The sequence below is a fragment of the Cricetulus griseus genome, chromosome X (assembly GCF_003668045.3).
Source record: "Cricetulus griseus strain 17A/GY chromosome X, alternate assembly CriGri-PICRH-1.0, whole genome shotgun sequence".
NCBI lineage: Eukaryota > Metazoa > Chordata > Mammalia > Rodentia > Cricetidae > Cricetulus > Cricetulus griseus.
In genome coordinates this window covers 115,734,354-115,759,633 of record NC_048604.1, presented here as the reverse complement: position 1 = coordinate 115,759,633, position 25,280 = coordinate 115,734,354, and the positions used below count along the sequence as shown (strand labels likewise).

The window sequence follows — 25,280 nt, the reverse complement described above, 5'->3', positions numbered from 1 at the left end:
TGAAGTACTAGACAGAAGTGAAAAGAAGATGAAGTAAAGGCAAACTTATGAGTCCTTCCTCTCCCATCACAAGTCTGTGATATCTTGATTTTCAGCTGAGCAAAACATGAAGACCCAAGAAAGTCCTTTAAATTTACTTACATGAATGTATTGAAGATTTTTCTATGAAAGGATTCAGTATAAACATAACATAACACTTCCTTAACTTTAAGCCTAAGGATACAAAGATACCATAGGAACACTTAGGTTTTAACAGTGATCAGTTCTCCATCTAAAAGAATAAGGCATCTGTGTTACTTCAGGAGTTATTGTAGTTCAAACTACATAAAAATCAACAACAAATCACACCTATAGTAGTCATGCTGTTGCCCATGCCCTGTTATAGACCAGCTGCAGCTCTCCCAATTCCTTACCACTTCCAGAATTTAAACGAACACCTCCTAGAAAGATGTTGCTGGAAAAGGCCTCCTTGTCCCAGATGGTGAGTTCTAGGCAAACATTCTTTATATCCTGAGGATACAGACCACTGAATATGAATGTATGATTCCACTGAGGATTAACACTCTTTTTTACAACCACAGTTTTGTGCTTGGTGGCTTTGTTATCATCAGGAAGCAGGTAACTGTAGAAGGAAACACAGTCACATTAGTGGGGAAGTAAAAACAAAATGATAACTTTGAGTTGTCACTTGGTTTTCCTATAGTTCTATGTAACTGTGTGTGAATGCAATATGCATGCTTGATGTTCTCTCCCTGATTCTTATAAGCTTAAACTATCTTATTTAGAGGGACGGACGACTGACTATGACTAGTGCAACAATAGTAAAATGCCCTCTTTGTTTTTGCATAATTTTTTTTGTTTTTCCAAAGCCTTCCAAATATTTGGTTCTCCATCTGGTAAATAAAAGACCTCTGCAGGCAGCCACTATTGAGTGCTTCACTTTGTATCTTCTTGGGTCATCTGTAAGCTGATTTGCAGCCAGGGTGCATAGTTCCTGGCATATTTTCAGCTTCTTTCCTCAAATCCTGTGTGTCTACCTAGTTTTGTGTGAGTTTGCTCCCTTTTGTTCAGAGCACCTAGAAGTTACTGAGGACCAAATGCTTGAATGGCAATTCTCAGTATGTTTTAGAAAAGGTTGATGAGTCCCCTAGTTCTTCAAGGGATACACCTAAGGAACATTAAGTGAAGTTTTTATTGTTTCCCCAGTAGGTCTGAACCCTATGGTGATAATCTACCCACTGACATTTTAATCTGTTTCCCTCTATCTTTTGATTCATGGTCTACATGCTTTCACTTATGTTTTCCTGGAAGCCCTTCTCTGGTAGACCACCTGCGTCCTTGGTCTTCTCTATTGAGTTCAAACTCTAACTCCCAAATACCTTCCTTCAGGAAACATTGTTTAGGGAAGAAAATGACCGTGTAGATGGAATCCCTACATGAAACAATTATGAAAAGTACAAGTAGCCCATCTACTGATGCCTTGCTCAGAGCCTCCTGAGACCTGGGGACTGTGCACAGGGGAACCAATCTTTGCAGACCAGCCCATCCAGAGTCTGCCGAAGTAGTTGTGCTATTCACCTATCCACCCACGGGAGGAGGCAAGCATGGGCCTGTTTCCGGCCCATGTTCCTGTGTGGCCTGCCTTTCCAATCAAATGGACCCAAGAAACAAGCGGGTGTAGCAATCCTAACATCATAAATTAGACTTTAAACAAAAATCAATCAAAAGAGAAGAAGAAGGTTATTTCATATTCACCACAGGAGAAATCCATCAAAAAGAAATCTCAATTCTGAACATCCATGCCACAAATAAAAAGGCATCCATATTTGTAAAAGAAACATTACTAAAACTCAAATCATGCATAAAACCTAACACAATTATAGTGGGAGACTTCAATACCCCACTCTCACCACTAGACAGAACCACCAGACAGAAACTTAACAAAGAAAAAAGGAAATAACAGAAGTTATTATTCAATTGGGTTTAAAAGACATATATAGAACATTTCATCCAAACACAAAATAATATACCTTCATCTCAGCACCACATGGAACCTTCTCAAAAATCAACCACATACTTTGCAATATAGCAAACATCAATAGGTACACAAATTAGAATAACACCCTGTATCTTGTCAGAGCACCATGGTTTAAAATTAGAATTCAACAACAACACAAATTGCAGAAACCCTACAAACTCATGGAAATTCAACAATGTACAATTGCACCATTCCTGGGTCAAGAAAGAAATAAAAAAGAAATTAAAGACTTCCTAGAACTCAGAGAGAATGAAGATACAATATACCCAAACATATGGGACACTTTGAAAGCAGTGCTAGTTCATAGTACTAAGTGACCACATGAAGAAACTGGAGAATAGTCACATTAGAGAATTAATAGCACAACTGAAAGCTCTAGAACAAAAAGAAGCAAACTCACACCAGAGGAGTAGATGCCAGAAGATAATCAAATCGAGGGCTGAAAACAATAAAGTAGAAACTGGGAAAACAATACAAAGAATCAATGAAACAAAGAGTTGGTTCTTTGAGAAAATAAAAAAGATAGGCAAAACTTTATCCAAAATAATCAAAATTAACAAAATCAGAAAAAAGGGGGGCATAACAACAGACACTGAGGACATCCAGAGAAGCATTAGGTCATACTTTGAAAACCTGTATTCCTCAAAATTTGAAAATCTAAAGAAAATGGACAATTTTCTGGATAGATACCACTTACCAAAATTAAATTAAGAACAGATAAGCAATTTAAATAGACCTATAACCCCTAATGAAATAGAAGCAGTCATCAAAAGTCTCCCAACAAAGAAAGCCCAGGGCCAGATGGTTTTAGTGCAGAATTTTCCCAGAAATTCAAAGAAGAGCTAATACCAATATTCCTCAAATTGTTCCACACAATAGAAACAGATTAATTGCCAAACTCTTTTTACTAGGCCACAATTACCTCGGTACCCAAGGCACACAAAGACACAACTAAGAAAGAGAACTACAGACCAATATCCGTCATGAACATTGATGTAAAAATACTCAATAAAATACTGCCAAACTGAAAATAAGAACACATCAGAGAAATCATCCACCATGATCAAGTAGGCTTCATCCCAGGGATGCAGGGATGGCTCAACATATGATAATCCATCAATGTAATCCACCATATAAACAAACTGAAAAAGAAAAACCACATGATTATCTCACTAGATGCTGAAAAAGCCTTTGACAAAATCCAACACCCCTTCATGATAAGGGTCTTGTAAAGATCAGGGATAACAGGAACATACCTAAAGATAATAAAAGCAATAGACAGCAAACCAACATCCAACATCAAACTAAAAGGAGAGAAACTCAATGCGATCCCTCTAAAATCAGGAACAAGACAAGACTATCCACTCTCTCCCTATCTCTTCAGAATTGTACTTAAAGTTCTTGCTAGATCAATAAGACAACAAAAGGAGATCAAGGAGATACAAATTGGAAAGAAAGAAGTCATACTTTCACTATTAGCAGATTATATGTTAGTTTACATAAGTGACATGAAAAACTCTACTAGGGAACTCCTTTGGCTGACAAACACCTTCAGCAAAGTGGCATGATACAAGATGAACTCAAAAAAATCAGTAGCCCTACTATGTGCTGATAATATATGGGCTGAGAAAGAAATCAGAGAAACATCACCCTTTACAATAGCCACAAACAACATAAAATTTCTTGGGGTAACACTAACCAAACTAATGAAATACCTATATAACAAGAACTTTGAGTCATTAAAGAAAGAAATTAAAGAAGATACCAGAAAATGGAAAGATCTCCCATGCTCTTGGATAGATAGGATCAACATAGTAAAAATGGCAATCTTCCCAAAAGCAATCTACAGATTCAATGCAATCCTCATCAAAATCCCAACACAGTTCTTCAGAGACCTTAAAAGAACAATTCTCAACTTTATATGGAAAAACAAAAGACCCAGGATAGCCCAAGCAACCCTGTACAATAAAGGAAATTCTGGAGGCATCACCATCCCTGACTTCAAGCTCTATTACAGAGCTATAATCCTGAAAACAGCTTGGTAGTGGCACAAAAATAGACCAATGGAATTGAATTGAAAACCCTGATATTAACCCAAACTCCTACAAACACCTGATTTTTGACAAAGAAGCTAAAATTATACAATGAAAAAAAGAAAGCATCTTCAACAAATGGTGCTGGCATAACTGGATGCTGTCCTGTAGAAGACTGCAGATAGATCCATATCTATCACCATGCAGAAAACTTAAGTCCAAATGGATCAAAGACCTCAACATAAATCCAGCCACACTGAGCCTCTTAGAAGAGAAAGTAGGAGGTACTCTTGAATGTATTGGTACAAGAGATCACTTCCTGAACATAACGCCAGTAGCACAGACAATGAGAGCAACAATCAATAAATGGGACCTCCTGAAACTGAGAAGCTTCTGTAAGGCAAAGGACACAGTCAACAAGACATAACGACAGCCCACAGAATGGGAAAAGATATTCACTAACATCACATCTGACAAAGAGCTGATTTCCAAAATATACAAAGAACTCAAGAAAGTAGTCTCCAAAACACTAAATAATCCAATTTTAAAGTGAGGTACAGAATAGAGAATTCTCAATAGAGTAATCTAAAATGGCTGAATGCTACTTGTGAAAGGCTCAACATCCTTAGCCTTAAGGGAAATACAAATCAAAACAACTTTGAGATATCACCTTATTCCTGTAAGAATGGCTAAAATAAAAAAACACCAAGGAAAGTTTGTAGTGGAGAGGATGTGGAGAAAGGGGACCACTCCCCCAGTGCTGGTGGGAGTGCAAACTCATACAGCCACTTTGAATATCAGTATGGTGGTTCCTCAGGAAAATGAGAATCAGTCTACCACAAGATCCAGCAATTCCACTCTTAGGCATATACCCAACAGATGCACATTCCTACAACAAGGACATCTGTTCAACTATGTTCATAGCAGCATTTTTTGTAATAGCCAGAACCTGGAAGCAACCTAGATGCCCCTCAACTGAAGAATGGATAAAGAAAATGTGGTACAGTTTACACAATGGAGTATTACTCAGCAAAACAAAACAAAACAAAACAAAAACAATGGAATCTTGAAATTTGCAGGCAATTGGATGGAACTAAAAGAAACTATCCTGAGTTAGGTAATCCTGTCACAAAAAGACAAACATGGTATGTACTAACTCATATGGATTTTAGACATAGAGCAATGTATTACCCGCCTACAGTCCACACCACCAGAGAAATTAGGAAACAAGGAGAACCCTAAGAGAGACATACATGGCTCCCCAGAGAAAGGAAAATGGACAAGGTCTCCTGAGAAAATTGGGAGCATGCGGGGAGGGGAGAGGGAGTTAGGAGATAGAGAAGGGGAGAAGAGGAGGGGAGAGGAGGACATGAGGGAGCAGAAAGATTGAGTCGGGGAAGAATAGAGGAGAGCAAGAAAAGAGATACCGTAATAGAGCGAACGATTATAGGTTTAAAGAGAAATCTGGCACTAGGTAAATGTCCAGAAATCTACAAGGATGACCCCATCTAGAAATCTAAGCAATAGTGGAGAGGCTACCTTAAATGCCATCCTACAGCCTTTATCCAGTAGCTGATGGAAGCAGAAGCAGACACCCACAGCTAAACACTGAGCTGAATTCCTGGAATCCAGTTGCAGAGAGGGAAGAGTGACGAGCAAAGGAGTCAAGATCAGGCTGGAGAAACCCGCAGAAACAGCTGACCTGAACAAGGAGGAGCTCATGGACCCCAGACTGATACCCGGGAAACCAGCATAGGACCAATCCAGACTCCCTGAATGTGGGTGCCAGATAGAAGTCCTAGGCACTCTATGGGGCCTCTGGTAGTGGATCAGTATTTATCCCTAGTATATAAATGGACTTTGGGAGCCCATTCCCCATGGAGGGATACTCTCTCAGCCTAGATACATGGGGGAGGGCCTAGGCCCTGCTCCAAATGATATGACAGACTTTGAAGATCCACCACAGAAGGCCTCTCTCTCCCTGGGGAGCAGAAAGGGGATGGGTAGGCGTCAGTAGGGGGCAGGGGAGGAAGGGAGGTAGAGGAAACTGGGTTTGACATGTAAAACAAGCTTGTTTCTAATTTTAATCAAAAGAGAAAAAAAATAAGAAAGAAGGAAAAGAAAACTACAAGTAAATGTTCCAGAGATAAAGACAATAATTTGGTCATGCAGTATTTCATACTATATTGGTCAGCACTAGTAAGTATTGGACAGTGATAGAGTAATTACCTAGCAAGGCCCTGGGTTTGATCCCAGCACTACCATTAAAGAGGTAAAAAATTAATAAATTAATCAGAGAACACTATTATCTGTTGATGTCCATTATACACTTACTCTTTTTTAGAATATCTAGGTTTTTTTATTATTACCATCTTACATTTTATTTTATTTCAATTTTTAAAATTTCCATCATTAAAAATCCATGGTTATAAATTTGGTCACACATTTTCCCAGAATGAAGACCACAAGGCTATTTTCCAACTCCTAAACTCACAGAACTGAGCAATAGAATACAAGAATTAGCTCTACGAAAAAGTTATGGGAAGTTTTCTATGAGCCTGGATTTGCATAGGATAGATGAATTCTGCATAGCTAGATATCCTTGTCCTTGGTGAAGATACTATAATGATATAGAAAAAAATTGTCCCTGATAATCATGATGCTTCCACTTCTACCCTAGATAAATTACCTTCTGTCATTGTTTACATGTAAGAGAAAATGTCTTTTAATTTTTTAAATATTTAATTCATATTGAGTGTATGTATGTATGTCTGTGGGCATGCCATGGTATAGTTGTGGAGACCAAAGTTTAACCCTCAAGAGTCAGTTGTCATTTTCTTACCAGGTGGGTTCCAGTTATCAAAATTGGTTCATTAGTTTTGGTGGCAAGCCTATTTCTCTTTACTTGCTGAGACATCTTGTAGACCCTTATGTCTTTCTTAAGCCACATATATTTCAGTTCATAAGAAGATAGCATGTATTTATATAATGTACACATTTTATAGCATTACCTATATATCTGTTCTTGCTTTCTCTCTGGCTCTTTTAAAAGATCTCAGTTCATTTTTAAGGGTCTTTCTTTCTTTCTTTCTTCCTTTCTTTCTTTCTTTCTTTCTTTCTTTCTTTCCTTTTATGTATATGAGCGTTTTCCCTGCATGTATTTCTATGTACCATGTGCAAACAGTGCCTATGGACATCAGAAGAGGGTATCAGATTTCCTGGAACTGGAATTACATACAGTTGTGAGCTGCCATGTGGGTGTTGGGAATTGATCTTGGATCCTCTGCAAGAGCAGCCAGTGCTTTTAACCACTGAACCATCTCCCAAACTCCTTGGATAATTTTTAAATTGGCTTAAAATTTAAGTATCCATAAGAGAATTTACTGCAAAGTTAGTTTTTTAAAAAATAGAATGAAGTACTGTTCTTTATTATTTGTGCTTCATAAATTCTTAGCAAGAGAATGTAAAAACTGTTCCTGACAATATTGAGTTATCTTTGGATAGTCATAATAGGCCAGGGACAATATTCTTACCATACAAGACAGTAAGGAGCAGAGTCCTAAACTGGGTGCTGGGGCTCCTGAGGTGAACTGCAGCAGCATGATTCAAAGAAAGAGTTTCATTTATGCTAAAGAACACAATTCACCAATGGGGAAACCCTAGTCATCTTATTCTCTTCAATATATGGTTTAGCGAATTTAAAACATACGAGAATAAAGGTATGCTTCATTTCCTTGTGGGAAAACACACCCATGAGAGGCCTTCCCCTTCCTGAATGGATCTGGAGGAGGAAAGGATGGGGAGGGGTGTAGATGGGAAGTGGGCAGAAACAGTATAAGGGAGGGAGGGGAAACTGTTGTCAGTATGTAAAATAAATGAAAAAAACATTAAATTAAATTTTAAAAGTTTGTACATGAGAAAAAAAAAACAGAATCTCATCCTCTGCCCCATGCTGGCCTGGCACTTGCTACATATAACCCAGCCAGGATGGACAAAAACTTGTCTTCTCCCTGACTCAGTATCCCCAGTAGCAGGATTTTAGGCACTACCATCAGGACTGGATAACTCTTCAAAGATCATGCCAAGGCTTGGCATCATGGGAACTTGCTTTACTTCATATGTTTCAAGGTGCTCTGTGAGGTCAGCTATCATATCTATTTTCAAAGAGAAGCATCTAATGCTTGGTGCATATACATTTGATTGTTTGCTTGAATGAATGGGAAAATATTGGTTTAGGCAAGTTCTTCTAGTTGCATGAGAAAAATATCTACAATAGTCAGAAATGAGAGAGATTTGCTACTTGGATTGCTTAGAATGAGCAAGAATATCCATTTCAAGGGCACTATTCCTTCCAGAAACTGACATTTGCTCCATATGGCAACACACAACACACAACACACACACACACACACATACAGAGAGAGAGAGAGAGAGAGAGAGAGAGAGAGAGAGAGAGAGAGAGAGAGAGAGAGAGATCATATATCTCTCAGATCCTGGAGCCTATCTCACAGACTCTCCAGGGAAGATGCTAAAATTTCTCTGCATTTTACAATTTTCCCAAGAGAGTAAACAAGCAAGTATTTAGTATTTTGCTTGTTGTACCAAATGGTAACAAAGCAAAAATAAAAGTAAATTATACACAGAAAACCATGCTTTCTTCTCTTTGGAGAAACGCATCTCCTGGGAAAGACTTCTGACCTTCAGGATGAAAGTAGTCCTCACAGTGGCCTTCCAGAAATATGCTGGAGACACAGTGAAAGCTAGAACAGCAACTCTGCCCCCTCTGGTGTTGCTTTAGATGTAAGAGAGTGAGCACTAAAGGGTAGCTTTTCCAAAGTACATGCAATAAGCAGAACGCAGGCCTCTCACAGCTACCATTGTCTAGTGGATCACAGTTCCTTTCAACAGCCAGTGTGTTATCTGTGATGAGCTAAAACACAGTTACCCCTTCACAAAGCTGTCAGAGCCTCCCGATTTGACTGAGGTCAGATTCTTTGCTTCCTTGATGAACACTTCAAGTATTCCCCCAGAGATGACAGCTGACTCTTGTTTCTTCCCCTTTTTAAAGGTCTTCTTTCCTGCATGAACCAGCAGAGAGGAGGTAAAGGATATCAGAGATTCCACTTCACAATTTCCAAAGAACACCTACAAAGACTTAATTTTCGCATAACCAGCCTCCCCCCCCTCTCTCTCTCTCTGTGTATTCCTAACTATATTTCAGTCTGAATAATGGTATTTGTATGTATGCTTTCAGAGCTGGCCATATGGTATTGCCAAACTAGATGGGAGAAAGATTATGAGACTTGAACCCTACACAAAGAACTACAGACAAGTGAAGTGAGAAAATTCAGACTAAGAGATGAGTTACTTCCATGGGGAACCACTAAAGACGGTAACCATGAATGGGAAAATAAAGGAAGCTGCCAAAGAAGTTGATGGAAGGAGGAAGAAAAGAGAGATTTCAAATTGATTTCATCTGGACTTTCCCTTTGTTTTCTATGTTTTATGCCAGCTATTTCTTCTTTAGACTCCCTGAGTACTTGTGAATGAGTCCACAGAGCAGCTACCTAGAAACCCCTCACACAACATATCTCTCCCACAGGGGGAAAGATTCTGTCTCTCTTGGACTGACAGGAAATAATCTCTCCATCAGGGCTGGTTTCTAAGTATGGATTTTTGTCCTGTACTTTTCTTCTTCACATACATTATAGCATGTACTTCTCAACTCTAAAAAGACCCCTGACCCCATTTTATTATTGTACTTGAAAAGTAACACAGTCCAACCAAACCTCAACATCACTTATACAGTTGTCCAAAGAGAATGTCACTGATCAGAGCTATTGATTTTTAAACCTACCTTGAGGTTGTCCTACTGGGAATATAGAGTTCTCTTCTGGAGGAATGTAACGTAAAACAACTGTTAGCTCTCCTTTGTACTGAAGGCCAATATCAGGAGCCAACTCCACCTAGCCAAGGGAAGATAAATGAAAAAGTTAGAATACTAGATATTATCTTCTTAAATGAAATACATAATATTCAGAAATACAAATATTTCGTGTTTTTTCTCACATTTGGAAATACAGGGAGTCTATATTTCCTCAGATATTATTTCCTTAAGAGACCTGACTCCTCTATGGGATAAACCCAGCTTAGACTCCTAACAGTTGTGGATAAGTAGCCTGAACTGGCCATCTCCGGGGACCAGATTGGTGCTTGACATAATTGTCATCCAAGAGGCATCATCCAGCAACTGATGCGGGAAGATGTAGAGACCCACAGACAGACATTAGGTGGAGGTTGGTAATGCCAAGAAGGAGGAGGAGGGAGAGGAGGAGGAGGAAGAGGAAGAGGAGAAGGAGGAGGAGGAGGAGGAGGAGGAAGGAGTGCAGGAGCCAGAGGGGTCAAGAACAATATGGAAGGCTCACACAGTCAGCTAACCTAAACTCACAGAATCAACTAACCTGGGCTTACAGGGGCTCACAGAGAATGAACTGACAACCAAGGGAGCCTGTATGAGACTGACCTAGGCACTCTGCATATATGCTACAGTTATGGAGCTTGGTCTCCTAACAGCAGGAACAGGGGTTGTCTCTGATTCTTTTACTGGCTTTTGGGACCATACTTCTCATACTGGGCCACTTTGCCCTAACTTTAATACATGGGGAGGTGCTTATTCCTACTGCCACTTGATATACCATGTTTGATTGATACTCTTAGGAGATGTGCCCTTTCCTGGGTGGCACATCTTCACAGCACAATTCTTCACAGAACTTGAAAGAACAATACTCAACTTTATATGGAGAAACAAAATACCCAGGATAGCCAAAATAATCCTGTACAATAAAGAAACTTCCTGAAGCATAACCAACCCTGCCTTCAAGCTTATGATAGTGCTATAGTAATGCTTGGTATTGGCTCAAAAATAGACAGGTAGATCAGTGAAATAGAATTGGAGACCCTGATATTAACCCATACACCAATGAACACCTGATTTTTGACAAGGAAGCTAAAGTTATACAATGGAAAAAAGAAAGAATCTTCAACACATGGTGCTGGCATAACTGGATGTTGTCATGTAGAAGACTGCAGATAGATCCATTTCTATCACCATGCACAAAACTTAAGTCCAAATGGATCAATGACCACAACATAAATCCAGCCACACTGAACCTCTTAGAAGAGAAATTGGGAGGTACCCTTGAACACTTTGGTATAGGAGACCACTTCCTGAACATAACACCAGTAACACAGACACTGAGATCGACATTTAATAAATGAGATTTCTGAAACCGAGAAGCTTTTGTAAGGCAAAGGACACAGTCAACAACACAAAATGGCAGCCTACAGAATGGAGAAATCTCTTCACCAATCCCACATCTGACAGAGGGTTGATCTCCAAAATATACAAATAACTCAAGAAGCTAGTCAGCAAAACTCCAAATAATCCTATTTTAAAATGGGGTGCAGATCCTCACCAGAGGAATCTCAAATGGCCGAAAGGCACTTAAGGAATTGCTCAACACCCTTAGTCATCAGGGAAATGCAAATCAAAACAACTCTGAGATACCATCTTACACCTATTAGAATGGCAAAAATAAAAAACACCAAATGACAGCTTTCTCTGGAAAGCATGTGGAGAAAGTGGAACACTCTTCGATTGCTGGTGGGAATGCCAACTTGTACAGCCACTTTGGATTTCAGTGTGGTGGTTTCTTCCCAGGAAAATGATAATCAGTCTACCTCAAGACCCAGCAATTCCACTCTTAGGCATATACCCAAAGGATACACACTCATACGACAAGGACACCTGTTCAACTATGTTCATAACAGCATTATTTGTAATAGCTAGAACCTGGAAGCAACCTAGATGCCCTTCAACCACAGAACAGATAAAGAAAATGTGGTACATACACACAGTGGAGTACTACTCGGTGGCAAACAAACAACAACAACAAAACCACCGACATCTTGAAATTCTCAGACAAATGGATGGAACTAGAAGAAACTATCCTGAGTGAGGTAACCCAGTCACATAAAGATAAACATGGTATATACTCACTCATAAAGTGGATATTAGACATAGAGCAAAGGATAACCAGCCTACAATCCACAATCCCAGAGAAGCTAGGAAACAAATAGGACCCCCAGGGGAAAGGGACAAGATCTCTAGAGTAAATCAGGAGCATGGGGGAAGGAGGTAGGAGAGAGAGGAGGGAAGAAGAGGAGGGGGAAGTGTCATGATACATTATTTATGATTTAGTAAAGCTTTAATTGATGATTCAGAAAAGCAAAATCAACCACAAGCCTTAGAAGCCAGGCACACTTCTTTAATCCCAACAGCCAGATAATTTAGAAAGTTTGAAAAAGTAAAGAAAATTTTGCCTTGTTGGGGATTACAAATTGCCCCTGAAAAAAATACAAAGAGGAAATTCTATTAATTATTTAGGTTATAAAATAGGTTTACAAAAATTAGACCACAAAAGGTGCAAATTAAGAGAGATGGATTGAATATTCTAATGATTTTCAAAGATTGCTAGGAGACATTTCCCATCTACAACACATTATTGGAATAAAACCCAATCAAATGATTAGTTTGAACAAAACCTTAGATGATGACAAGGACTTAAATAGTCACATGTTATTAACAGCTGAGGCTGCTGGAAAATTGGCATTAGTGGAAGATAAATTACAGATGGCACATGTAGATCATATAGATTCAATGCTTAACTGCATTCTGGTCATATTACCCTCTAAGCATCACCCTAGAGGAATTTTAATGCAGAGGGAAAATGTTATCATAGAATGGATCTTTTTACCACATAAACCAAGTAAAAAATTAAAAACTTTTGTAGAAATTATCTCTGAGTTGATTCTAAAAGGAACATTGAGACTTCATCAATTAGCAGAAATAGATCCTGCACAAATTATAGTACCTTTTACTAATGATGAAATTGACAAATTATGGGTAGACAGTAAACCCTGGCAAAGAGCTTGTAGTAAATTTTTGGGAGAGGTTAACAACAATTATCCCCAAAGCAAGAGAATTAAACTCATAAAGATAACTAACTGGATCCTTCCACACATCATAAGGAAAACACAAATAACTGGGTCCCCTACATTCTATACTGATACAAATAATCAGGAAAGGCAGGTTACAAATCAAAAAATATAAGTAAAGTGGATCTAAGTCCTTATAATTCTGTCCAAAAGTCAGAAGTATATGCTATTCTCATGGTGCTAATGGATCATAAAGAACCTCTCAACATAGTTACTGATTCACAATATGCAGAGTTGTTCTAAATATTGAAACTGCTGAATTTATATGCGATGACATAGAATTGACTTCATTAATTATTCAGTTACAAGACATACTCAAGGACAGGATTCATTACATATATATCACATCTGATCCCATAAGGATCTGCCAGGCCCTCTAGCACAGGATGATTAGATTGATCAACTATTGATAGGAAATGTGCTAAAGGCTTCAGAATTTCATTAAAAAGCAAAGGTTTGAAAAAAAAAGATTTTCTATTATATGACAACAAGCCAAGGAAATTATAAGGAAATGTCCTACTTATTCTTTATACAACCAAACTCTACTACCTGCAAGAAGTAACCCAAAGGGTACTCAAAGGAATGAAATCTGGCAGATGGATATGTTCCATTTTGCAGAATTTGGAAAATTAAAATATGTACACCACATCATTGACACCTATTCAGGTTTTCAATGGGCAACTGCTTTGAGTTAAAAAAAAAAAAGTTGATTTGGCAATTACACATTTTCTAGAAGTCATGGCCATCATGGCCACCTGCACAAATAAAGACAGACAATGCTCTGGCATATGTCTCTAAGAAAATGAAAGAGTTTTTTGCTTATTACAATATGAAGCATGTTACAGTATACCACACAACCCTAAAGGGCAGGCAGTTATAGAAAGATCAAATCGAACTCTAAAGGAAATACTAAATAAACAGAAATGGATGATAAAAAAAACCCAAAATAGATTGCATAGTGCTTTATTAAGTTTGAATTTTCTGAATGCTAATGAGAAAGGAACAACAGCTGCAGAGAGAAACTGGATAATAGAAAAAAAACAACAGAATTAAATCAGCTGGTATACTTCAAAGATCTGTTCCTCTGAGTGGAAATCAGGACATGTGTTACATTAGGGAAGAGGATTTGCCTCACAGACTACTCTAGCTGGGACTTGGGACAAGCCCTGAACTTTTCCATTGTACAGAGACTGGGCAACAAATGACACAGTTTGAGAGTTAATCCAAAGTTTTCTTTTCAGGATCCCCTAAAGATGCCTTCAGCCCCAGACAGCAGGAAGTAACTTTAAGAATATGAAGCCTATATTCCCAAGAGATGGGGTGGGTGGTCTTTTGTCATTCAATGGGTTGTGGATATTTGTCATTGTTTAGGGAAATTGGCTATAAAATGTTGGTTACAGTCAGGAAGAAAGTTGAGCAAAGGAGATTAGATTCAAGGTTTTTGTTTCCAAAAAAGAGGATATAGATATGATAGGAAAAAGGGTAGATTATTGAATCCATTCTTGAAAAGAAAAAAGGGAGGATATAGATATGATAAGATAAAAAGATAGATATGATAAGATAAAAAGATAGATCAGTTGAAGTTCCCTCTTTTCAGATGACCCTAAATTGGTTGAAGTTGACAGAAAAGTCACCAGTGCATTTTATAACATAACAATATGTAGAAGATAGTTACAGTGTTGAGTTACACTGAAGTCTGCACATATATATTGGGGTATATTTGATATTCTGGCTTGGAAACTCCAAGGTAACATGGTCCTCCCATATCATCATTTTCATTAGCCAACCAATTTCTACTCAGGAAAATGTAATAGAATTTAATTCAATTTTGTACAGGTTACTTTTACAAGTGTTGTGGGGATGCATTAGACACAGACCCTACTTTTAATATAGTTTAGACCCTGTTTTAAACTTCTCACATTTCTAACTTATCAGATTATCCTCAGCAATGAGCAGAATTACCTCTGCAAAGATGTGTGTTTGCTCTGTTCAATTCATGCCCACAGAGAGTCAGCTGTATGAGTCTCTATGGTTCTTAATGACAGACACATTTCTAGTGGTAATTATGTAACTCAATATTACATAAATTGACTTGTGTACAAAGACAGCTGTCACTATAGAAATTAGGTTCAATACTTTAGAGGAACAAATATTTGAATGCCAAATTGTTAGTTTATGTGGCTTTAAAACTGTAGAAGATTTGAAAAATTATGAATATGTAGAAAATTTTTCATTTAAAAGTATTATTTTTTCTCCCTTTAAATTAATTTTATTTAAATTAAAAACAATCTTATGTTACATGCCAATCCCAGTTCTCTCTTGCTCCCATCCTACCATTGCCCCCACCAACCCTCATCCCACTTCTAGCCACTCCTCAGGGAGAGTGGAGCCTCCCATGGAAGATCATCAAAGTCTGTCACATCATTTGTGGCAGGACCTCAGGTATCTAGGCTGAGAGAGTATCCCTCCATGGGGGAATGGGCTCCCAATGCCCATTTGTGCACTAGGGATAAGTACTGGTTTCACTTGACAGAGGCCCCATAGACCCCCAACTGACACCCACATTCCTTGGGCCTGGTTTGGTCTTATGCTGATTCCCCAGCTGTCAGACTGGGGTCCATGAGTTCCCCCTTATTCAGATCAGTTGTTTCTGAGGGTTTCCCCAGCCTGGTCTTGACCCCTTTGCTCATCACTCCTCCCTCTCTGCAACTGGATTCCAAGAGTTCGGGTGTTCTTATTTTCTTATTTTACTTTAGATCAATGCATTAGAAGTTATAGAAGATAATGCACTAAGAATGACACCAATAAAAGGAAAAATATAGCCAAATTTTAATTACCAAACACATATTCAAACAATATTAAATATTTCCTATCAACATTTGTACATAAATGTATATTTATTTTCTTTATACTGAAACACATGTGTGCTCCCTTGTGAAAGTAGTGAAAACAATATGATACTGGCAAAAAGGGCGCATGGAACTTAATGAAGAACCCAAAAATAAGTCTAGGAACTTGTGGTCAACTGATTTTCAATAAAAGTACTATAGTGGTTTGAATAAGAATGCCCCCCTAGGTTCATATATTTGAATATTTAGTCTTAGGGAGTGGAACTATCTGAAAATGATTAGGAGGTATTACCTTGTTGGATTAGGTGTGGTCTTTGTTGGAAGAAGAGTCATTGGGAGGTGTGCCTTTAGGTTTTAAAAGTACATAACTGACCCAGTGTCTTTCCTTTCTCCCTCTCTCCATCCCTCTGCAGCTCAAGATGTAGTTCTCAACTACTTCACCAGCACCATGCTTGCCCGTGTGCCACCATGCTCCCTGTCATGATGATAATGGACTAAACCTATAAAACTGTAAGCAAGTCCCCAATTAAATGTTTTCTCTTGTAAGAGTGAAAGACTTAAAAATTAGCAAAGAAATACAGCCCAGAAACTGACCAAGGCTACTACTATGACTTAGTGCCTGGAATTTACCAGCCACCAGCAATTACTCCCTTACAAGGCCATAAGATAACTGGGTACCAAGAATTCCCAGATGGCCACCCTCCCCAAGGGGCTCATGAAGGAAACAGATTGCCCCACTGGCCAGTGTGTCAATCATTAACAATTAAGGGTCCCTGTGAAATAAAGAGTTAGCTACCATTAGTTAGCACATCCTGAGGTCTGCAGGTTTTTACAACTGGTGGGGTCAGGAGGCTATCTGATTCCCAGGCCTCCCCTCAAGACAAAGGGCTTCCTAGGAACCCATGACTCTGGTCACATATTCAACGGCCAGAGAGTCGAGGTCCCTCCCTAAGATTATGGTTTTTGCCTTTAAAAACGCCTGTGCCTGGGGGACGGGGCTGCTCTCTAGCCTGCATGCTGAGAGAGCCCGTTTGTACAAATGTCTACCTTTCATTAAAGCCTCTTGCTGTTTGCATCAAATTTCCACCTCCTACCTGGTGGTTGGGGTGGCCACAGTCCTGGGAAAAGATTCTGGAGGCCTGAGCTTCTGGGGGTCTTACAAGAGTTGCATTAGTCAAAGTGTCTCTTCATAACAATAAAATAGTGACTAAGACATGTACCAACACCACACATGGACAAAGAACAATAGTTTTAATAGTGTTGGAAAGATTGGATGTCTCCAGACAGAAGAATAAATCTAAATACATATCCTATATAAGCATTATATGCCATATATAAAGTCAAAACAAAATGGATTAGGGATTTAACTGTAAGACCTGAAATGGTAAGACAACTAGAAAATAATTTGGGAAGTGTAGGAGAAAAGTGCTATGGCATTGATTTTGTCAACCATTTTTGGGGGAGGAGGAGGAAGATATGATCTCAAGAGTATAGGAAACAAAAGCAAAAACAGACAAATGGGATCACATCGTATAACCTGGGATCACAATGCCAATACTTCTGTGTAACAAGGGAAACAGTTAACAAAGTAAGGAGACAATCTAGGTGATGTGAGAAAATATCTGCATCTGATAGGGAATAAGTAACTAAGATATATAAGGAACTCAAATTACCCGACAGTAAAGCCAATAACCTTGTTTAACTTTGGTGAAGTTCTCAAAAGAAGGCATGCAAATGGTCAACAGGTTTACAAATGGTGTTCACAATTATCAAATTTTAGGTAAAAGCAAATTAAGCAGCTTGTATGACACTCATCCACAGACCTTCTGGAATAACTCGTACTACAAAGATGACATGTACAACAGTTAAAGATGTACAAAAAAGGGAATAATTGCACATTGTTAGTAGGAATGCAAATTAATAAATACAAAGTTCCATGGATGCTTCTCAAAAAAATAAAGATGAAAACTAGTACTACAATATAATGCAGCAATTCTTCTATTGGTTATATGGCCAAAGGAAATGAAATCCATATGTCAAAAAGACCTTTTGTACTCTTGTGTTCATTGCCAAGCTTTCCACAATAGCTAAACATTCTAATCAGCCCATGTATATATCAGTGAGTGAATAGACAATGGATATGTGGTCCATATGGAAGGAAATTTTGTTATTTGTGTCTAAATGGATTGAGAAAGAAGTATGAGAAAATTTGACACGGACTGATTAAAATGTGTTTATATTGGCAGGAAGCCAGCTATGACCAAGACTCTGTGTGTAGGGAAGCAATAATAAGGAGTATGGAAATGAGTATCTATTCTGGATTCACTCAGAGGACTTCTAAACATGAGCTCATGCCAGTGACTTTACTAAGAAAAAGGACTAGAAACTAAAAAGTTAAAAGATTCTTGGGAGCTGGAGAGATGTCGCAGTGGTTAATAGCACTTGCTGTTCTTCCAAAAGACACAGATCCAATTCCCAGCACCCACATGGCAGCTCACATCTGTCAGTCACTCCATGTCCGGAGGCACTGACTCCTTCACACAGACATACAATCAGGCAAAATACCAATTCACTTAAAATAAAAATAAGTTTAAAATGCTTAACAAGTATGTGATATCAGGGAAAGTTCAGTGGGGGCAATTTTTGCTCTGTCCCAAAGTGTGGTGGTTGTTTTAATTTCCAACTCGATACAATCTAGAATCACTTAGGAAGAGTTTCAATCAAGGGATGATCAATGTTGGCCTGTGGGCATGATTGTGGGAAACAGTTTTGATTGTTGTTCTAGTTTGTTTTTGTTGCCGTTTTAAAGACACCATAGCCAAAAGCAACCTGAGGAGGAAAGGGTTTATTTCACCTTACAGCTCACAGTCCATCATGAAGGGAAGTCAGGGCAGGAACTGAAGCAGATACTATAGAGGAGCACTGCTTGGTGGCCTGCTCAGCTTGTTGTTTTATACAAGTCAGGACCACCTGCCCCATGCCCCATAGTGGACTGGACCCTTCAGAATCAAGTACTAATCAAAAGAATGCCTTATAGACTTGTTTACATGCCAATATGATGGCAATATTTTCTCAATTGAGATTCCCTCTACCAAGATCTTAGTTTGTGTCAGCTTAACAACCACTACCACCAATAACAACAACAACAAAAAAGTCAACCAACCAACCAAACAAAACAAATAAACAAGAACCAAAACAGCACACAGAAAGGCCTAATACCATGACCAGCAGCATTACACAATCAGGGGGATTCTGAATTATATAAGACATAAGAAAGCTAGATGAAAGCAAGCTATCAAGGATCCAGTATACATTATTTCTTTCATTGATTTTTGACTAGGAATGTGACATCCCTAAACTGCTTGGGTTCCTGTCTTGGCTTCCCTGAAATGATGGACAGTGACCTGGAACAAATCGAATAAACCTTTTCCTTCATTCTTTTTGTCAGGGTATTTGCAACAGCAACAGAAATGAAACTAGTAGCTCTGGGAACACACCAGGAAAGAACTACCCTACGTAGAAGTACAAGAGTAGGAGTGTCTATTTGCCTTCACTTATCAGTAACTGACTAAAGGATCTGCCTCAGCCCCAGGAACCTTCCCCTCCTGTGGTATTATGGTTCTCTATGCTCCCAGCCAAAGCTTACTCCATTAGTATGGGGTCATGGAAGATGGGTGTGGAAACAATGTGGAGCCATATTTATTTGAAAATAAAGGTATGTCATGCTGGGCTGCAACCAAAGCTGGCACATATCAAGTGAGCACTTTAGTGCCAGGAAAAGAGGCAGCATTGATTAAAACTATCCCCCAAAGCAGTAGAAAATTACGGAGATTCTAAGAGCAGATGAGTGTATGTGAAATAACCAGATGGTACTCACCGTCTTGTGCTGTTTGAAAAGACAGCCACTTTCTATGCAGAAAAAGAAAAAAACACATGTCCCAGTGCATTTGCAGGTGTAAGGTAGGGAAATAGATTACAGACAAAAGTGCCAACACTGTCAAGTAAAGAGCAGCTTTTAGCTAGGTAATCATCCCAGAGAAATGTGCATTTACTCTCTGCTTGAAGGCAAAATAAGAGAGCGTTTTCTTGGAAAACCACTTAAGATGGCAGCTTGTTTCCAGAGGTCCTTGTTTTCCTAACAGCACCTCCTGGGAAGGCTTGAATAGCAATTCATACTGACAGGCACTTCTCGTCTTAACTACCTAACACAACTTTCAAAAGGATAATGAGCTATAGGTAATAAAGAGTCCCATGCCATGCAGTAAAATGGAAGTTAGGCTGTGAAATTACTTTACAGTACTGAAGTTTGACATCTTGAATCCCTTTTCTGTCAGCACCAGCCTCCTCACTGGCTTCTGCTGTGATACCTAGCACCAACAAAGCTCTCGGTACTGACGGACTTTCAGTAACACAATCAATAGGCAGTATAGCAGTACATTGCTCTGTCATCTCCATTGCTGAGGGAAATCAGTATTGCTAAAATATTAAGGACTATTAATTCTGATATTTTATTATTAGAGGAATCAGTCCCTGCAGCTCACACTCCACCTTAGCTGGATACGAGATTAAAAACATCAACGCTCGGGGCTCACAATGAATTAGAAGCAGCTGGTATAGTGACGACTGAACTGAAATCACTGACACAGGAAGAGAGATTGTTTCAAATAATTTCTACTGGAATGTTTTTATAGTGTGTTGTTGTCTTTATTTTATTGGCATGAAAGCAAGAGATTTTGTGCAAATGGACTGTACAACACATAACACAAAGATCTGTAAGCAGAATTGGTGTCTTGCTGGGTATGGTGCTATATGCCTTTAATCCCAGCACTTAAGAGACAAAGGCAAGCAAATCTCTGTGAGTTTGAGGCCAACCTCATCTTATGTAGTGAGTTCCAGGGCAGCCAGTGCTATATAGAAAGATCCTGTCTCAAAATCGACACAACAGACAAATGAAAATAACCACTGTCTTAATTGTCATTTCTCACCTTTAATCAATAAAGATCTTTGTCTTTAATGTAGGGGGAAAATCACCACATTAAACATAATGAACCACACGAATTTAACATTTTACATCTCTAACCTCTTTACATTCATCAACTGCTATTCCTAAGTACATAAAGGTTGATGAGTTCTATGGTACGTGTGTGAGAACACACGTCATGACATATATGTGGAGGTAGGGGACAACTTTGTAGAGTAGTGTGGTAGTTTGAATGTAATTGACTTCCAAAAGTTCATAGGGGGTGGCACTATTAAGAGGTGTGGCTTTGTTGGAGTAGGTATGGCCTTGTTAGAGGAAGTGTGTCATTATGGAGGAGGGCTTTGAGGTCTCATATGTGCTGAAGCCATGCCTAGTGTATCAGTTCACTTCTTGTTGCTTATGGATCAAAGATGTAGGACTCTAAGCTCCTTCTCCAGCACCATGTCTGCCTGCATGCCACCATGTTTCCTGCTATGTTGATAATGGACTAAACCTCTGAAACTATAAGCCACCCAATTAAATGTTTTTCCTTTTTAAGAGTTGCTGTGGTCATGGTGTCTCTTCACAGCAATAGAAATCCTAGCTAAGACAAATAGGTTTTCTCTTTCCACCTTTTAATGGATTCTGGGGACAAAACTCAGGTCATCAGCCACACAGGATAAATGCTTTTATCTACTGAGCCATCTCACAAGCCCATGTTTTGTAAGGCTTCCTATGTCTTTAAAGTTTGGGAAACATGGGACCAGCAAGATGGCTCAGCAATCCTGGTGACCTGAACTCTAACTCCAGGATCCACATGGCAGGAAAGAATGGACTCCTGTGAGTTATTCTCTGCCCTTCACACAGGCTCCATGGCAGACCTTCATGTGCACACACACAAATGTAATGAAAGAATAAAATTTAGGAGATGTTAAAACTAATGCCATGTAGCTTTAAACCAAATACTGTTTCTCAATTCTCATGCTATATACATAACAAGAATATGTTATCACCTCTTGAAGGCCGACTCAAGTCACTGTTCATTTGCAGTATCCCTTGCCTCACTGTGAACAAATGCCTGATAGAAACAACTTAGGGGAGAAATGGTTTACTTCAGCTACAGTCATGGTGGCAGAAGCTTGAGGCATGCCTCCTCGAGTCAGGAAGAAGAGAGAATCCTGATGTAACCAATGTGGAACTATAACCCTCAAGAGCAGCTCTCTTCACAACAATCCATATTTTCTGTTAAGCCCTTCTCCCCAGGTTTAACAAATTTTCACCAGCTAGGTACCAAGTAGGGGGATTCTTATCACATTCAAACCATAACATCAGCTGACAAGGTACCCCTAAATTAATTCCTGAAGAAAGTCTAAAAGACTCAGGAATTGACCTCCCTAGCAATTAGGAATACTAACACAGAGAGCAATTTGAAGATGGCAGGAACCCCCTTCCTTAAATGTTCAAACTAATGAAACAATGCAAAAATAAGAACCATTATGAAACTCTTTATCTTAGTAATAAGATTGTTGATACTTCATATATTTTATGTTTGTGGCATGTCATGCAGTTTGAACAATGGTAGATGACTGACTACAACCCATGTGACACAGCAAACATCTCATTGTATTTTTATAGGCACATCGTTCTTAGGCTTTAGAGAAGTCTAGTGGAACCTCATTATTTGTTAGCACTATATAAGCAGACCAACTTTCAAGTGGACAGCATGGCTCTTCATTACTACATTATTCTTAAGGTGGACATGTTTATTCTTTGATGGTAGAATCACATGGATATTGTAAAGATGGTGGTTATGGATCACCATTTGGTGAAGTTCCTTGCCTTCCTTCATGATTTCTTCAGTCTTTTTGACATTAAACATATGCTTATGGAAGAATGTATGAATCTTTCACATGCAACTCATCTCCTGGTAGAAGATGGACTGAACCATCAGTACCTATATTATTGGCAGCCATTTCTTTGCTCTTTCTAATGTGCAATATGACCAAAATATGTGCAGAGCAGAGTGAGAGAAAAAATTTCAAGTCTTCTAACTTTGTAGAAATGTGGTGGTGCCAATCATTAATTTGATAGGAAAGTTTCTGTTACCTCTGATGGAGATGAGCACTTGTGTCTCTCACCATCTCTGCCAGGTCAGGATTATGCATATGGTCTTGTGTAGGCAGCACAGAAGGAAATTGATGAGCCAGTATCTCTAGTCTTGCAGTGCTCAGATGTTGGGCTGTACATGAAGTCTGTATTGGAAACTTTCATGTCAGAAGTCTTGGTGAGCTCTAGGTGAGCTTAAAATAAGCCTACATAGGTGTATCAGAAGGAGAGTACATCTCTTGTATGCTTAGAACAGGGAAGCTATTATGATTGGTACAAGTACAAATTTTCATTTGCATAAGTTTATGTGAATGGGACAAAACAAGTGATTCAGTAATCTATTCAAAAATGACAATTCTGTGCTTAGTTTAAACACAAATCTTCATTTGCATGAGATGATTATGTCAGACATAAGACTGAATAATGCTATGATTGGTGAAAATACAGACCTTTATTTGCATAGAAGGGTTGTTATGATTGATAAAATGGTCATTAATATGATTGGTTCAAATACAGCTATAATTTACATAAGTTGTTTGCAGTGGTGCAAAACACACTAAAAGAAGTAACAGTGCTGTAATTGCTTCTAATACAAACCTTCATTTGCATCAAAAGTGTGCAGTAATTGTTCTAAAGAAGACTATTAAAAAAGAAAAAGTGCCAAGATTGGTGCGAACAAAAATCTTCCTTTGCATAAGAGGCTTATTGTAAGTGGTAAAAATATACATTCTTGTGATTGGCCCAAACACAATGTTTTATTTGGATAGGAGGGCTTATGTGACTTGTTTCAAAGTGATGGATGTAATTAGTTCAAACATAAGCTTTCATTTGCATAAATTGTTTACTTCCTTTAGTGATAAAATGTGGAATTCTGTGATTGGTCCCAACACAGACCATCATTTGCATAGTAAGGTTGTTATGACAAGTATCATAGTAAGTGCTGTGATTAGTATAAATACAATACTTAATATGCATAAAATATTTACTTCTGTCACTGGTAAACTGAAGAATGCCATGACTGGTTCAAACACAATCTTAATTTGCATAGTAGGTTTCTTGGGACTTGTATAAAAAGTGATGGCAGGGATTAGTTCAAAAATAAACCTTCATTTGCCTGAGAGATTTGTATTAACTGGAACAAAACTCATCAATCTTGTGATTGGTCTGTACACAGTGGTTCATTTGCATAGTAGGGTTATGGTAAAATATATGAAAATAAGTGATGTGACTGATCCAAATACAAACATTAATTTTCATAAAATGCTTAATTCTGTCAGTGATAAAATGAAGAATGATGTTTTTGGTCCAAACAAAAATTTCAATTTGCATAGTAGGTATACGGTGACATGTAAAAAAAAGGGATGGCTCCGATTGGTTCAAAAATGAGCATTCATTTACATGAGAGGCTTGCTGTAACTGGATAAAAACATACCACTCTTGTGATTGGTTCAAATACAGTACTTCATTTGCAAGGGAGGGCTATTGTGATATTTAAAAAAGTAAGTGCTGTGATTGGCCTAAATACAAACCTTAATTTGCATAGGATGCTTACTGCTGTCAGTTAGAAAATGAAGAATGCTGTGATTGGTCCACACACAAGCCTTAATTTGCATAGTAAGTATATTATGACATGTATTAGAGTTATTGTGACCTGTTAAAGACTAAGTGCAATGACTGGTCCAAATACAAACCACTGTAATTTGCATAAAATCTTACTTCTGTCATTGATAAAAAGGAGAAGGCTGTGATTTATCCAAAAAAAACATGAATTTGCATAATAGGCTTATTGTGACATGTACAAAAGTGATGGATGTGATTAGTTCAAAAATAAGCATTCATTTGCCTGAGAGATTTGTTTTAACTGGAGCAAAACTCATGACTCTTGTGATTTGTTGGACTACAGTGCTTCATTTGCATAGTAGGGTTATGGTGACATATATGAAAGTAAGTGCTGTGACTGATCCAAATACAAACGTTAATTTCCATAAAATGCTTAATTCTGTCAGTGATAAAATGAAGAACGATGTTTTTGGTCCAAACAAATATCTCAATTTGCATAGTAGGTATACGGTGACATGTAAAAAAAAGGGATGGCTCAGATTGGTTCAAAAATGAGCCTTCATTTACATGACAGGCTTGCTGTAACTGGATAAAACATACCACTCTTCTGGTTGGTTCAAAAACAGTACTTCATTTGCAAGGGAGGGGTAGTGTGGTATTTAAAAAAGTAAGTGCTC

The 25,280-nt window shown here is 38.4% G+C and overlaps 1 protein-coding gene across 1 annotated transcript in view; it reads right to left on the bottom strand.

The window, feature by feature from the left end:
* Nucleotides 1-25,280, bottom strand: part of Sytl5 (synaptotagmin like 5) — a 102,149-nt gene that overhangs the window by 1,703 nt on the left and 75,166 nt on the right. Inside the window, exons 14-16 of the mRNA XM_035449764.1 lie at nt 9,929-10,037; nt 9,017-9,149; nt 414-622 (exon numbers count right to left, since the gene is read on the bottom strand). Coding sequence (XP_035305655.1) covers nt 414-622; nt 9,017-9,149; nt 9,929-10,037 — 451 coding nt within the window. The remainder of the gene's footprint in view (nt 1-413; nt 623-9,016; nt 9,150-9,928; nt 10,038-25,280) is intronic.